We start from the raw sequence: 16,751 nt of genomic DNA, 5'->3' as shown, positions 1-16,751 counted from the left end.
ATTTTGTATTGGATTTCAGCAGGAATGAACTGAGGTTTAAAATAACTGCGAGTGTATAGTTAGCAGGAAAGAAACTTGAAAAAATGTTAAGATGAAGCATTTCGCATCTGGAGGGTGCTAGACCTGATGGTCTGCTGGTTAAAGCAGGAGACTGGTGGTCAGACTGCTTTGTTCTACTCCTCGCTCTGCCACTGATTCATTGTGGGACTTGTATGCCTCATATTTTCCCATGGGTGAAGTAGTAAATGCTTTCCTACCTCTCAGAAGGTGTGATGCAGAATTAATGTTGAGTCCTCTGTAAAGAATTGTCGAAATGCTTGTATCTTGTTAATGTGTAGTGAAACACAGCCCTGCTAAGTCATTGTTTTGCAAAATTGCATTCTTCAGAATCACTGTGCGAATTGGAATCTCTTCACCTCAAAAGATTTAGTAGTAAACTTTATAGTGAAGTTTCATATTAAAGATACCATTAATTTTATAAAATATACAGCATTGTGTGTTATGCCAAAGTATAATAAACACTAAATAAAATTGATATAAGTAATGAACAAAGTATATTTTGAAACAATCTATTTTGGTCACGTACTTATTAATAAGCAACATTTGGACACTTGTAACAGGTCCAGTCCTGACGGCCCTTCCATGAGCACAGGCTCAGAGGAAGGCCACTGCGCCTTCCTATGTCCACAGGGGAATGATAGTTTTATAGTCTTTCGCCCCGGCCCTCAGGCAGGACGGGCGAGCAATGAGTCTTTCGCCCCGGCCCTCAGGCAGGACGGGCGAGCAATGAGTCTTTCGCCCCGGCCCTCAGGCAGGACGGGCGAGCAATGGGCAGTGTGTTCGAGTTCAGTAGGCGGTAGAAGCTATTCACCCCTTTGGGGGTTGGCATGGGTCAGGGGGGAGGGGAGAGGGACACAGGCCCACCCAACTCCACTGCGTCCCAGCCCAGGGTCCTAACAGTGGCACGGGTGTTGCCACTCAGTCGGCGGGGCTCCTGCCGCAACACGCCAAGGGGGCTTTGCCCCTAGCACAGCCACGTCTCTGGCTGTCCCTGGGCTCCTTCCTCCCCGGGTTCCCCGGTACCTGTGTCTGTCGGTGCCTCCGGGTCATCGGGGTACACCGCCCGGGGTAGGCCGGTCAGTCCCTCGGCATCCACGGGGGGTAGATTGAGGAGCTCCTCGGTGAGGGGTAGCTCCTCCAGATCGCAGGGCTGGGGGTAGGGTTCAGCCTCCGGCAATTCCTCCAGGTCCGACCCCGCCTCCAAGGTTTGGGTGTCCGGCAGCTCCTCTATGTCTGAGCCGGCTTCAGGGCGGAACTCCCAGCTCTCCGGTCCGGGGGGTTCATCCCACTTGCTGCGGCCCCTAGGCTGGGCCCAGCGTTTCGGGCCTGCAGGCCTCGGCCAGTCCAGGGAGCCCGGGGGCCCGACCCAGGCCTTCGAGGTGGCTTGCCGGCGTCGCTCCTGGGGCTTCAAGGCCGGGAGAAGCTTACCTGAGGCGGAGGCCGGGCGTGGCTCGGCCCTTCCCTGTAGCCGGTGAGGCAGTGTGTCTGCCTCCGTCGGCCGCCTTCTCCCTTCTGAGCTGTGGGGCCGGCTTTTTATGGCTGCTGTCCTCCCGGAGGCTCCTCCCCCCTGCTGCCGAGTTGGACGCCCGCCTGGACCTATCGGAGCCCAGCTGTCCGGTTGCCAGGCAGACTGGGCGGTCGGCCTTGCTAGGGCCTGATTGGGTGCTTGCGGCCCTTCCGCGGGCCCAGGCTCGGAGGAAGGCCACTGCGCCTTCCTACACTCCGCTTATTAATGAAAAGGCACTAGTGTCTCTTATATTCCGGCTGGACTAGAAGATGACTGTAGAAGAATAAATGTAATGTGAATGTATCAAAACTGTATTCAAAATATTTAATTTTGCCAGTGTCCGTTATTCTTCAGTAAGCATCTGTAGTTATGCTTCAAGAAAAAACATTAAGTGAGAAAAGTGGATCTGTATAACAGTTACCATTTGACACAAAAAGCTTATTTCAATTTAATGTTTGATTTTTCTTGTAGAGGAAGCCCACATATGAAGGGGACACCACGTTATAAGGAAGAGCAATGTGCTCCTTCATTAAATCTGGAGATGAAGAAAGTGCTGGATTTGCAAGCATCTATCACCAGGTGTGGTATATAATCATATATAGGTCTGACTAGAGTTTCTCCCTCAATACTAGAGCTGGTTATTAAAAAAAAAAAAAAAAAAAAAAAAAAAAAAAAAGGTTAGGGGGAGTGGAGCCAGAAAATAGATCTAAGAAGGTAAAATCTAAGTTGCTAATTGGTAGTTGGTGTGTGGAGAATGGAAGCTTATTTGCACAAATGTTTTGCCTCAGTGCTTGTCTGCAGGCCTTGTCTATGCTGTAGGTTTTTTGCTCTGGTGTAGCTGCAGCAGTACAAACATCTAATGTAGACATCCTGGACAGGTGTAAAATATGACTTGCGCTGCTGCACATGTGTAAATTTTTTAGAAACTCTTCACTATTTTTCAGATAGCTTTTCTATTTTCTGTCTGGCTCATGCAAAATACAATGTAGTATGGTATACTAAGAGACGATGCCTGTCCTCAGACTTACTAGGGCACAGACAAATAAAGGATGAGTGGAGAACTTGATCTGTGAAGTCCAAAGTTTCCTCCTTCCATTGGTGAGCACATTTTTTCCCAAGCTCTGAAATTATTATATCTAAGCATCCACACAAGACAAAAGACACATTTCCTGCATTGAGAGGCTCACAATCTAAGCAAACAGCATAACTGGTTTACTCAGAAAGAAGTTCAGTCTTGATTGTTTATAATAGGAATGACCTTTTTATAGCTGTTTTGTTGTGGGTTGTCTATGGGTTCTGTGGAAATGATTTTTTGAGATGGGACTTGAAAGAAAATAGGATGGGTACATGATTCACAGATGTGCAAAAGGAAGTTCCAAGTGTAGAGATAGGATGGAAGAAGGCACAAAATGAGAGTGAAAGAAGATGGAAAGAGGAAAGATAAATACAAGTCACAGATGAGTTTTTTTAACTTCCATTCTAGCTTTTCTATTCAGGGGTGTTTGTGTGTAGGGAAAATTGTGTGTAATTATCTATGTACATGTACATATGTAACTATGTACATAATGTATGTTGTTTGCATAGTTTTGTAGAAAGGAAACCTCTATTTCTGACTCACCCAGCAAATATTTAAGGAACACAAATCCATGTTTTAATTTTTACTAAGTTATGAATAGTGTATTGTGGAATTAAATGGGTACACTATGCTTCAGATGCTTTTTTTTTTTAGCTATAGTAAGAAACGGACACCTGAGATTTTCTCTTGTTGTAGCTTGAATGATATGTACCCTTACCGTTTCTTAAAATTCTGTAGGAAATTTTGAAAAATATTTACAGTAGGTGTAAAAATTATTATTTTGAACTTTGTCTCCATATTACATATTTGAATATGCAACGTTAAAGTAATTTTGATAGACACATGATCATGGAAACTAAAAAGCAGCCTTAGAAATCAGAATAAACTAGCAAAGGATTATTTCAGTGTTTCCAGTATAAATTGTGTATTTGGCTTGTATGCTTCTACGTAGTATTTGGCATGGGGTTCAGAGAGCATATAAAATGTTTTTGGGAGAAAATAAATATTTTGTGAGTGATGCTCTGCCTTTATGAGGTGGAATGATATGTTAATTCCATAGTGAGACAGAATCTTTCCCAGGTGCCATCAACTTCTGCAGATTCTAGGACTTCATTTGAGAAAATTAAGTTTCTAGAGTATTTGATTGTGAAACATACATAATCAGAGTATACACTGATTAAATGTCTTCCTAAGTCTGCATGCAAACAGCTCTGTTACATCTGCCTTAAGAGTTTTGCAAAGCCAAAGCAGAATGCAAACTGGCCAGAGTTTTGTTAGTTTTAGCTGCTGCCATTCAGTATCCTGTGAGCAGTAGTGAATCTGAAAAGAATGTAGTGACTTTCAGTCTGCTGCAGTGTAAGAAAGCAGAGTAGTAGCAGAAAAGAGAACTATTCGGTGTGGAGTAGGACTTAAAAATGGAAGATAGTAGAGATGTAGACCCCTCTGCCGACCTTTGTAGAAAGCCAGAGGGTTCTGGATGGGAGGAAGGGAGAGAAGGGCACTCGACTTTATCACACACCTACATTCTTAAGGCTAATTATGAAAGGTGGAGTGCCCAAATAGACTCAGGGGACTGACTTTTGGGCAGGGTTTAGCAACAACAGGCATTTTTCATTCTGGCCAATAGGTTTAGTTCTCAGATTAGCAGATGTCCCATAAAGCCTTGACAAGATACACTCCACTTCAAACAGGAATGAATTCAGGGAAGTCTTATGGCCTTCATTATACAGGAGCTGAGCCTAGATAATCACAGTGGTCCCTTCTGGTTTTATAATCTATGAATATCAGTAATCTGGTATGATGGTTAAGTAATTATTACTTCCAATAATCTTACACATTTCTTTCACTTTCACAAAAAGAAAATAATCTTCATTGAGGGTCAGATATCAGTAACAATGTTAATGCATCCATTCAGTGTTCATAAACTCTGAATTCTTGGAGAAGTGGAAACACCTCTAAAATTTTGTTGTATCAAATATCTTGATACACTTTTAAACTGCATATTCTGTGGAAGATGTTATAATGCATTTGAGTAGCTGCTTCCAGACATCCATTTATCCACAGTGTTATAAAGAGAGGTGTTTGTTACATGAATAGTCCTCTGAGAGTTTGGTTTAGACGACCCATCTCTGGAGAGTAACAAATGCTTTTCCTTAGTTTGCAGTCCATGCTGGAGGATCTGCTGGTTGCTACTGCTGATGGATTGCTCCACCTTATTCATTGGGATGGCATGACAAATGGAAGGAAGGCCATCAACCTATCTACAGTGCCATTTTCTGTGGACCTGCAGTCTTCTCGAGGTACTTCCCTCCCCCTTCTCCCCCATACTGGTTAGATACTACAGAAAAAATATCTTCCACACCAAAAATCTAAATCTGGTATTTTTTTTCTTCTCTAACAATTGGAGAGGAGAGAAGTTATTTTCTTCTATAAATATAGACAATATAGTTTATTGTACTGAAATCCTATTACTCAGAGAGAGAATAGTTGAAAGATTGTAAACTCTACCTAACAATATGATTGTGATGACAGCTCTTAACAATGCTTTTGTTTCATCAGCAGGTTCATTCTTGGGCTTTGAAGATATACACATTAGAGATATGGAATACTGTGCCACACTTGATGGGTTTGCAGCTGTTTTTAATGATGGCAGAGTTGGTTTCATGACACCAATGTCAAATAGATTCACTGCTGAGGTACGGTTTATTTACTGATCTTAGGACACATTTTTCTTTGTAATAATTTGTCTTTGCAACTGAATGTTCTTCCCTAGTCTCTTGATGTTAATTTTTCATTTTTAAATGAGTTCTTTACATTCATCTGAATTCTTAAATATTAGTTGTAGAACCACTTCCACTAAGATAGCTAGTAATATGGACAAATAAAACTACTGTAGTCCATAAAAATCAGTTGAATTAATAATTACTTTTAGGGGGCAGGAAGCGTGACCTTGTGAGAAAGCACAGATGAAAATTGTCATAGGAGTCAATGGAACTGTTACCATTTATGCCAGCTCAGGATCTGTCCCTCTGTTTATGATCTTAGTTCTGGAGTATTATTCCTGTTTCTGCTGCTGGTTTCCAGTTACCAGCTATAAACAGTGAATAATGCAATGGGTTGTTTTCCTCAGCTATAAAATATTCAAAGAGGTGGTATTCTGCCTAATTATTGATTTAAGTGCTTTGAGGTGTGCCTGTCACTTTATAGGTGTGATTTCCAATGTTCCTATTAGAGAATTATGGTCTTTTCTGAGATGTTTTCTTTACTTTTAATTTAACCTACAAAATACTGATATGGGGGGAAAGAATTATTTTCCTTAACATTTAGATATTTAGGGGCTTTTTGCCTATATTTAATAATATATTGAACTTGGTTTTGATTGATTTTATTACTTGACTTCATTCACTGCAGAAGACTTTTTTCAGCTTCCTGGATCTAGATCCAGCAGTTGCAGCTTGGATTTCGTAAGGCTTTTTACTTGCACGAATCCTTGCTTGGCACTTTCTACTTATTTTTATGTAGTGCCATAGAAGTTCATGGTTTACAATAAATGTTACAAACCTATTTTACTTTGCTTAGCCGGAGCTCTCATTAAATTAAAGATCATAACCCAGATAATTTTTCAGGCATTTTTACATTTCATGGCCTTAACTAAATTTTACACCAGTTCTACTAAAATAGAGAAAGATGTCAGTTTGTGAGGCAAACTGCACTTGTTACATGGTTTTATAACTTAATTGTCATTCCTATAATTTAAAAGACAAACTTTTAGAACATACCATCAGTGGTCTGGGCTTTTCCAATGTGGAAGTGTGATCTGTTTAACTAACAGCTGGGATAAAAGAATAAAGATCTGACTTAGGATCTCTTGGTCAACATCCTCATCTTCTGAAGTGTCTCAATGCTGCTATTAAAATATGGAAAGCAACATTTTAAATGTTACAAAATGTTCTGTATTCTCCTAAGTGGTAAATGTCAAACTAACAAGGTTAATATGTACTGTTCTTTTGCTATATGTAAAAGAAAAAGACATATGTAAGTTTTAATTCCTCTTGGCCCAATACAGCAGTTCTTCTTCCACTCTCAGAACGCCCTTTGTTTTCAGTGGTCATTGGTCATGTCTCCGAATTCAGTGGGAGGTCCGTGTATAAAGGGACAGATTGGGCCCACATAGATGAATTAATGAACTGCGTAAGTAACATCTCTTGAAACCTCTTTTTTTTCACCCCCTCCCAATCCCCGTTGCAGCAGCTCCGTGGTGTTTGGGCACAAGATGTTTTTGATGGAACTTGTGTGGCAGTAAATAACAAATACAGATTAATGGCATTTGGATGTGCCAAGTAAGTTCTATATTCCTACTCTAAAGGTTTGATGGTAAAGTTTTGGGGTTTTTTAGTGAAACATAGACAGTTACCTGTATTTTATACTACTTTATAAGAATACAAAGTTGCATTGTTGGAACTTGTAGACAAATGATAGAAGTTCCATTGTGGGTGGAACTTTTGCTCTGGCTTGTTAAAATAAAATAAAATTAAAATAAAATAAAAATCTTAAATTACAATATAATGAAGCAATGTCCAACAAGCGAAATATTTTTGGTAATTTTTTTCTATAAAAATACTAAGCTGTGTAAGCTCACAGGAGATACCAGGGGTACATTACAAAGTAAACTCTCAAATCTTTACCTCAAAGTGGTATAGACCAAATATGGGAAGTACCACTGGTTATGATATTTCTTTAATGTAATTTGCTATATGAATGTTTAAACTGGATTTTGTCACTTGTGGTGAGCAGCTAGGGTTCTCCATTTTCTCTGTTCCCACTCTGTTCTCAGAAAATTGTCTTGGGTTGTGTCAGTCTCATCAGAGCTGTCCTTGGGATTTCTTGAGGGGCATGGCATGTTTTATAACCAAGTGCGCTGTAGCTATCACTTTCTCCTTGCCTCTTAAGAATTTTATTTTTACAAATAAAATTTTTCAACATAAAATAGTGTCTCATATTTCTGGGATGAGTGGGATTTTTTCTTTTATTTAACTGCCTGAGTTGCCTTTCTTACTTTTTTTTAAACCTTCGGTTACTACAGTTAAATAAGCAATTTTGTTGAGTTATAGAAAATTTAAATTAGTAATGAATTTCAAAAATCATAAGTGATGATGGGCCTGCACTGTGTTACTAACAGTGGAAATACAAATATACACATCTAGGCTATTTAGAAACTCCGGATAATTTCTCCAACCTGATTTATTTTCAGCCTTGTGGCCTGTACTGCTAAAGCTTGAAACAGAATATCCATATAATAATATGAAGACGAGGTTTTGAGGGGATAATAGGGACTTTCTACCTTTTTTTAATGTCCAATGATTCATTGCTGCTGTTTTTTTTCCTAACCAGAAAAAACACCATGAAAAGATGTAGTGTGCCATTCATCTACTGATCTTATTAGATACTCAGCATCCTGGAGTGCCACTGAAGTGCTCAATATTACATATGATAGAATAGTTTCAATACAATTGGTGTGTCTGCTTAAATATTTTTGGGCTTGAATTAGCCCATTTATTTTCAGTTATTTTAGAAAGCTTTTCTATAATTTATCTTCCAGTAGAATTTGAGAAGTACACTACTATAATGGGCAAAAGAGAGACTTATTCCAACTGACAGATCCTTTGTGCAAAGGATGTGACTTCACTAATGTGGTTCATTCTTCTAGTATTATTTTAGAACATTTTAGTTTACATTTTTACATGGTTAACAATAAATACGTAATTTCCTTTGAGGCAGTTAACATAAAATAAAACTAAGAGTTGTGCAGCTAATGGATAGTAGGATGTACGTACAGATTAGCTCTCTACAAACACTCCAAGATGAAACCATATGCACCTTGTTTTTTCACCATATTTGAACTTTTGTTTTTATGCCGTTTTTATTAATATTAAACAATGTTTAAAACTAAACAGGTTTTGCCAATCCTGTAGTTGTTATAGCATTTATAGACAAATGTCTATTTTCTTTTTTTCTATACTTGAAGTATAAATGCAACAATTTGTAGAGAAAGTGGGTGAAGGAAGAGGAGGCATGATTATCAGTGAACCAGTAGTTGAACTCTGATGTTTAAAATTGCCATTTTAGTCCCACTTCATTTCCAATTTTAAAACTTTTTAAGTTGGCTTCAGGAGCAGGCTTTGCAATTTCAAGCCAGAAGGCGGATTGGTTTGGAATAAGATCTGCCTTTTAAAAATCAATAGTGCTAACACAGGACTAGAGATAATAACGGTAACAGCCACTATTGACAGACTATTAACACTCTATACTATAGAACTAAGTTGAGAGCAGTTTATCAAATTTGCTACATGATATGCTAAACTACTGTCTCGCTTCTCCTCCTCTCCAGTTCAATTCTCCTTGTCTGGTATTAATTTGTCTTACCCAGTAGCTATTTTCAGAGCAGATTATAAGAATTTGGGCATCTGTGTTTTAGTCTTCCAATTATCTGTCGCTTTTGGACATGTATTTAATTAAATTCTGTTGTATTTTTTTAGTTCTACTAATTTTTGAGGGATTTGTACTAATTATTTTCTTTTATTTTTGAATAATAAAGCACTCTTTAGACCTGGCACAAGGGGTAGTACAAAACAGACATTAGGTGCCACAATAAATAGTGCATCAAATCAAAAAGTCTTCTGGGGGGATTATTATAAACTTGGAATCAGCCTAAACATTTACAACATACAGAATGCTTTTATTGATCCAAATAGTACTCGGTGCAGTGGTAGTTTCATAAATCTGTCTTGAATCTTTCATTTCATGTTTTCATTGTTAGTTGACAGTGCATCTGTCTCCAGTCTACAAGAAAAATTTTAATACTAAATATCAAGAATGTCTAGTATTAACAAACATGAATCTTTTACTAGTTTAACGTCAGTTAAAAATCTCTCATGTTTAATTGCATAATTATTTTTGCTTTTAATTAGAATTCAATCTATTAAATACAGTGTGGATTTGAGGCTGTCCATCTTTTTTTAATCTGCTTTTAAATACATTGGTGTTGATGAATTATGAATCAGGCACTTCTCTGACTTGAGAGCCCCTTTTATATAACTTGAATGCCAGTTTTACTCATTGCAAAAGTTACTTAGATTTTCAAAAGTGCTTTAACATAAAGTGTGTGCCATCTCTTCCAGCGGCTCCGTGCAAGTTTATACAATAGATAACGCCACAGGAGCCATGCAGTTGTCTCATAAATTGGAGCTAACACCAAAACAATATCCTGGTGAGTTCTCATATGCTAACTTTCTTACCAGAGTTTGCAGTTGTGTTTTATGAAGATCATGCTGATTTTATGGAACATGTTCAATTCTTGTGTGTTGTGTGTCAGAAAGCTTCTTGTAAATATTCTAAAACACAGCTTGATGCTCTTTAATAATTTTAACTATCTTTATGCTATGATTTTACAATATATACAATTTAAAACAGAACACTGATTCTTGGCACAGTGATTTGAAAAAAATAATTTACTTTGTTCTTGCATGTTTTGAATCTACACATTATTGTATTTTTCAGGAATTAAAGAATATTGCAAATACTATCCCATGCTAAAACAATGAGAGTCCTGTAGCACTTTAAAGTGCTACCAAATTCAATTTCTTTTGTGGACTGCAGCTTATGCCTACAGAAATTTAATTTGTTAGTCTTTAAAGTGCTACAGGACTCTCGTTGTTTTTCCTGTATACAGACTAACACAGCTACCCCTCTGGAACTTTTATCCCATGCTAGTAAACAGTTGTTGGTTATTTACAGTATCAAGTGGTATTCTTAGTTTGCTTTTACTTTTGTGTGTTTACATTAGCCCCCTGGGTGCTTTTAATTGACTGATTTGGATATCGTTGTCTTGTGAAATAAGTCAAAAGTTTGCAAATGAAGTGTGTCTCTCTTCTTTAATAGCCTAAGTTAGTAAGATTTACATAGCAATGCTTTAGTATTTTCCTTTAGAAGGTGTAAATCTTGGTATATGACACGTTATTTGCTTATTAGGTTTTAAGTCCCTCTATCGGCCAATTGCGAAATAACAATGGACTCATTATAGTAGAAGAATTACGTTCTGTTTTTGGGACTTCCTTAATTCCTGCCTATTGATCGTCTTTACAACAGCAGAAGTGTACTGCTACATGGCATACAGCCTAAAGAATACCAAACTCTGGTCTGGTTTGACCAGTGTATTTGAATGTTGACTTTGAATATGGGAAACAAATTTCCCTCTTTCTCCTTTGATATGGATGCAGAACAAAATCCTCTTTTCCATTGATACGTTCAGATATTGTAAGAGGGACATAAAAAGTACTCTTTGCCAAAATATGTAGTGAATAAACTAAGTGGTAAAAATTTGCACAGCAAACTCAAGACAATTCACAATATTTCTGTGTAGTTCTATAGAAAATATTGCAGGATCTCACAAATTCTAGCAAAAAATGCTCCAGGAGCCCAATGTGCTTTAGCTGTCTGCTCTGCAATGTTACTTGAACATTAGACAGTGTAATTTTAGTCACATTGGGCATAATAAATATGTATGGGCTTGGGGGTGAAGAATAGATGAAGAGGTAAATGTGCATGCCTGATGTTAAAGTGCACATGTGTACCTACTACAAATGTTTCAAGAACGTCATCCATGTGAAGATATGAACCTTGTAATGCTGCCAAGGTCCGTGGTGACTAAAAAAGATCTAATGAGTTAATAAGTGTTGATTGTATAAGCCAAAAATGCCTAATGGCAGCTGTATATTCTTTTTTTTTTATATTATAAAAAGCTAGTTATGTGAACAATCTAACTTTGTTCTTTCTGCATGCTTTTGTATTTGACTTCTCAGTAGCTAGACAATTTTTAAATGATTGATTTGTAGATTTAATTATTTTATTTATATTATAAAAAGAATATATTTTTTATATTATAAAAGATTTTCTTTTCAGAATGTAGGGAATTTTGTTTTCCTCTTGCGTAGGCATATTCCCACTCCTTATGTACTTTAATAAAATTCCCATGATAATTTCTTGAGAATAATTCATGTTGTGTTCTTCATATCATTTTCTGTTTATCTGTTTTGGTATGCTGAGATTTATGAAGCAGAAAAGAATTCTAACTCAGCAAATCAGAAAAATAACAGCATTCTTATATTTAAAAACAAAACTGTGTGCCCAACATGGTAAAAGCTGCTAAATCATTTATTTTGAAGCTTTTCATGTATATTTTCTGGTCTTTTTTATTAACAGATATTTGGAACAAAACAGGACCTGTAAAACTGATGAGGTGGTCTCCTGATAACGGTGTGGTTATGGTGACCTGGGAATGTGGAGGCCTGTCCTTATGGAGTGTTTTTGGTGCCCAGCTTATCTGTACTCTGGGAGGCGATTTTGCGTGAGTAAATTTCAGCTAGTTATGTGAACAATCTAACTTTGTTCTTTCTGCATGCTTTTGTATTTGACTTCTCAGTAACTAGACAATTTTTAAATGATTGATTTGTAGATTTAATTATTTTTTCAAACCATTTTCTACTTTCCTAGAGGCCAGAAAGCTTTGGCACAATTTATGTGAAGAGAAAGGTTTGAAAATAGCAGTACTGCCTTTTTTTAGATAGCTTTTGTGGCCAGCAAAGCACATCACCCTAAAGAAAAAGTTGTCAGGAAAATATTAAAAATTCCCTTTTACTTTCATTAATTGGCATGCTACATTTTAGTAGCATCCAGTGCAACTAAAAGCACAAACAAGAGCTCTTACATTACGAACAACTGGCAGTGGCTTTGCTTTTAATCAGTAACATGAATCAAATAGACCATACAGCTTGAGCCATGAGCAAAAATATAAGTATTAAGACAATGCTGAAATGGCAGGAGAGTTTTTTAACCGTGAATCAATTAGTATCAAGTCAAACTTACTGTGTTCTATTTTAGTTATCGGTCTGATGGTACCAAAAAAGACCCTCTAAAGATCAGCTCTATGGTAAGTATAATTACAAATAGCAACAAAGTAAGAACTCTAGTTGAGTCTCTTTTATGTACTTTTATTAGAAAAATATTTAGGTCATCAAATTAGTTTTTTTCAATAAGTGTAACACCTTAAAGTTTCCTAATTGAAGTAGCTATACTGTTTAAAACAAAAACACAAAACCAAAAAAAAAAAAAAGTTGAGTTTCTTAAATTAATTACTGAGCTTCTTTTGATATACATGCTTAATCATGGGGGGAGGGCCTTCTTTTGGTATTGCTCTTAAAATTAAGGATGAGCAAGATAACTAGAAGAGCTCTATGGCTTAACTCTCCTATTTCATGCAACTTAGAACAATAAATGAGCCTCTCTACATCAGAATACCTTGAGACTGAAAACTACATGGCCATAACTTTAATTTTCCCTTATGGCACCTTACAAAATTATCTTTGACTTTTATAGTTTTAATTTATGTTTGTGTTAAAACAGGAGCAATTAACACAGTTCTTAATGAATCTGTATTGTGAATTGGTCTGAAAGCCTGCCAGTCTGAATGAAACATTTGTAAAAAGAAAAGAACTGATAATATAGAAAGGCTCCTCTCCACTAAATGTGGACCCTGTTGTACAGTTTAACTGAAGTATTGAGTTACGTTTACAATCTTAATTACAATCAAAATTAATGTTCCTTTTTGTGTGTAGCTTTGGAATATGTACCACAAAATGTTAGGGGAGCGCGATGACTGGTGGTGGGGCATGGACATGTGATATGGGAGAACGAGGTTCACTTCACTGTTCTGCCATGGACTTCCTGTGTCACCTTGGGCAAGTCACATAGCCTCTCTGTGCCTCAGTTACCATCTGTAAAACGGGGGTCCTAGAGAGGAGACCAGCACCACAAGGATGAAAACCACCCATTGAAAAGTCATAAAAATGCCACTCCTACAACTGAGTTGGTCATGGGATATGCGCAGACATCACCATATGTTATAAATGCCTACATATTGTTAGGAAGAGATGACATACTAGATGGCTTTTCTTAAAGTCTAGTGTGAAATCCTGAAGTCAGTGGGAGTTCTGTCAGTGATTCCAGTGGGGCTAGGAGTTTACTGTTAGTTTTATGGTGTTTTTTATTAGGGACTTACACCAGTAGGCTAAATAGTTTTTTTTGGGTATGAAGCCTTTAACATGGACTTTTTTAATAATTTGTTTTCTGTTTAGCAAATGTTATGTAAATACTAGTTCTCTGAAGCTCTGACTAGAGGTTAATATTCATATTTATGAAATAGGATTATAGAATTTCAAGATGGAAAGATCTATAAATCTGAGTCCACCCCCTACCAGTGGGCCTGATAATTCCCTGACACCAACCATATTACATCTTTATATTTTAGACTTGATAATGCCAAACCTTGGAAATTCATTGCTTCAAAAGGGCCTAACGTAACTGGTGCCTAAGAGTCCCTTCAGAGGAATGAGGCATTCTGTTTAAAGTGCTTAGACAGATTTTGGAAGTTTAATGGTTAAGATAAGTGGGAGACAGAGGTTTATGCAAGAGAGAATTTCTATTAATTTTAATATTGGTACCATTTGGTAAGGCATCCACTTTCTAAAAAAGCATTTCAGAGTTTGAGAGTAGTTAAAGTGGAGATACAAGTTTTGGAGAAACAATACCTAACAGGTTCCCAGTCTTGGCCTTGTTCTTCCTAGCATGACACAAGCAGGAAAACTGCCATTGCTTAGTCTTAAAACCGCTGGGTGCAGTAGGCTTTTTCATGCACCATCTCTGCAGTGAAACCACAGCCAATCAGCTGCCAACCAACTGTTCCTTTCTTACTGCTGATAATGGGCAATCTTCCATTGGCTGATTGCTGTGATGTCCCCCCGTCCACGCACATTTATTAATTAACTTGGGCAATGAAAACATCCAGTCTTCTGTAAAGCCTTTCTACTATCTTTTGCAGAGAATTTGGAGTCTGTGTGTATTTTAAATGCAAATAACTAGCATTGAGGTTGACAAATTAAACACAAGAGCCTAGAAACAATAGAGATTGCTCTGCAAACATTAATCACTGTGTTCATTAGATATGTGTTATATATGTGTGTGTGCGTATGTATGTATGCATATGTATAAATCTATATGAAGGTTTACTTTTAACAAAAAAACACTCAAAATCAATGCTGGTGGTGACTGTCCAGTCATGGTATGTTCTTATGCTGTCTGCTTTTCAGTTGCCTCTTGCAGTACCATTTTTTCAATCTCTACTTCTCTAGACTGCTTTTAGTGCTTTTGAAAGACTTGATCTGTTACAACTGATACTGTGGAAAAATAAAATTACTTAGTTATGAATTATATAATTCATATTCACAGGAATAAGTTTAACAAATCATTCAGCTATACACTTCCTCTTAAAGTTATAATTTATGGGTGTTTTAATCTTTTAAAATTTTTCCAAATTCTGTAGTTTCTAGTTTTTGCGTACAGAAGAATTTAAACCGGGCACTAAAGTGGCTTCCTTACCAGGAGTAGCTATGATATATGAGCTGCTGACTTCAAAACTGCAAGCTATGGGAGTTCCCTGCCAGTCTTATGGCTGACCCAAGAGTGGTGATCCATGTAAAGAGAGTTAGTTCCTGGATGTTTGGTTTTTCAGAAGGTCTAAATCAATGAAATTATACTGATTGTTTTTGTTTTGCATGTGTTCAGAGCTGGGGTTCAGAAGGCTATCACCTATGGGTGATCGATGAGAATTGTTCTCTGAATGCAGGGGGTGATACAGACACTAGGAACGAAGCTCATCAGCTTGGTATTCTGCAATTTCAGTTCATCAAGAGTGCACTCACTGCTAACACTTGCATGGTAAGTATTCATAGATAGATAGATCTTAGTATTTTAGAGATTATCCCCAGTTTTCAGGTAACCTTTTTTGTGTTTCTTCCTTTATCAGATGAAGTCCGATGTATTTTCCAGTAGTTAAATCTGTTATGTTTGTGTATATTTCTCTTGCCTTGTGTGTCTTTCTAATTAAGCAAAACTTGCTTTTGAAATAGCAGATATTTTTAAAATGCTGTATATGATCATCCTGTTTGATATCTCTGCAGTACATTGTTGCTTCAAAGATGGAAAAACTGCCTTAACTCATTTTTCTTACTGTTGGTTTAAGTTGAAGTCTGCTAAAGGAAGTGTTCTTATATTTTATTTTCTGTACAGTAACTTCAGATATCATTTTTTAAATGTAGAGTAATCAGGAGCAGGTCCTTCTGCAAGGAGAAGATCGATTGTACTTGAACTGTGGAGATGCAACACAGGCTCAGAATCCCAGAAGTGCTTCAGCACACTCTGACCATAAGCCCATCAGGGAAAGAGGCCCATTTTTGGATGGCAGTTTAGATTCTCAGGGTTTAAGCACTTTATTAGGACACAGGCATTGGCATGTTGTACAGGTAATTTTTTTCCCATTTGTTGCTCAAATAATATTTTTGGACTCACCTGCCGTCACCCGACCCTGGTGGTGTCTTTCTTTTTATCCCTTCTGCAAGTTTTGTATTTGTTTCATATAGTGTGAAATCTCTTTGCCTTCCTGTTTTTTATTGCTTGCTCCCGTGGTACAGCTTGCTGTTATTCCTTTAGGGCCAAAAGATTTCTGGCTGTCCTTTTTCCTCCAGCTGTGGATTTGCATCCTAGCCAATCAAGGGATTAAAAGTGCTAAATGCCTTTTTCCAAGCTCATGAGAGAGAACAATTTTTTTTCCACATATAAATTCCTTCCTCTTGCCGTGAAGGAGCATTGGAGATGCTGGGTGTACAAAATACTCTATTAGCAGTGTTTCTCAACCTTTTAAGTAGCAAGTACCCCCTAACTTCTGAAAATGTTAATAAGTACCCCAACACTCGATATTCCACGGGATTTTATATTTGCAGACTAATGAGAGCCATATGTTGGAAGAAGGGCTGAGTATATAAGGCCGTGATATGACAGATGTCAGATCTAGTGTGGATAGGGTTACCACCTTTACACCAGGGGTGCACAACTCAAGTATGTACCTGGCCTAGAGGTGATGTTGGCCAAAGCTAGGAGGCTTTGAGTGGCAGGCCAATGCTGGGGAATATAAAGCACCGCGCCAAATTTTTTGCCATAGAT

General features: G+C 37.5%; 1 protein-coding gene across 3 annotated transcripts in view; it reads left to right on the top strand.

Moving 5' to 3' along the window:
- Nucleotides 1-16,751, top strand: part of RIC1 (RIC1 homolog, RAB6A GEF complex partner 1) — a 102,398-nt gene that overhangs the window by 52,406 nt on the left and 33,241 nt on the right. Inside the window, exons 4-12 of one of the 3 annotated variants that reach the window (XM_067543040.1) lie at nucleotides 2,039-2,146; nucleotides 4,800-4,942; nucleotides 5,205-5,338; nucleotides 6,891-6,982; nucleotides 9,821-9,909; nucleotides 11,901-12,045; nucleotides 12,579-12,627; nucleotides 15,318-15,470; nucleotides 15,851-16,054. In XM_067543040.1, the coding sequence (XP_067399141.1) occupies nucleotides 2,039-2,146; nucleotides 4,800-4,942; nucleotides 5,205-5,338; nucleotides 6,891-6,982; nucleotides 9,821-9,909; nucleotides 11,901-12,045; nucleotides 12,579-12,627; nucleotides 15,318-15,470; nucleotides 15,851-16,054 (1,117 nt within the window). Of the gene's footprint in view, nucleotides 1-2,038; nucleotides 2,147-4,799; nucleotides 4,943-5,201; nucleotides 5,339-6,890; nucleotides 6,983-9,820; nucleotides 9,910-11,900; nucleotides 12,046-12,578; nucleotides 12,628-15,317; nucleotides 15,471-15,850; nucleotides 16,055-16,751 lie in introns of all 3 variants that reach the window. The other 2 variants (XM_067543042.1, XM_067543039.1) reach the window with 2 other exon arrangements.

The sequence above is a fragment of the Emydura macquarii genome, unplaced genomic scaffold, assembly GCF_026122565.2.
Source record: "Emydura macquarii macquarii isolate MOO-44397 ecotype Brisbane River unplaced genomic scaffold, CSIRO-AGI_Emac_v2 contig_767, whole genome shotgun sequence".
NCBI lineage: Eukaryota > Metazoa > Chordata > Testudines > Chelidae > Emydura > Emydura macquarii.
The sequence above is the reverse complement of the archived record's forward strand: the minus strand, read 5'-3'. Positions and strand labels throughout refer to the sequence as shown.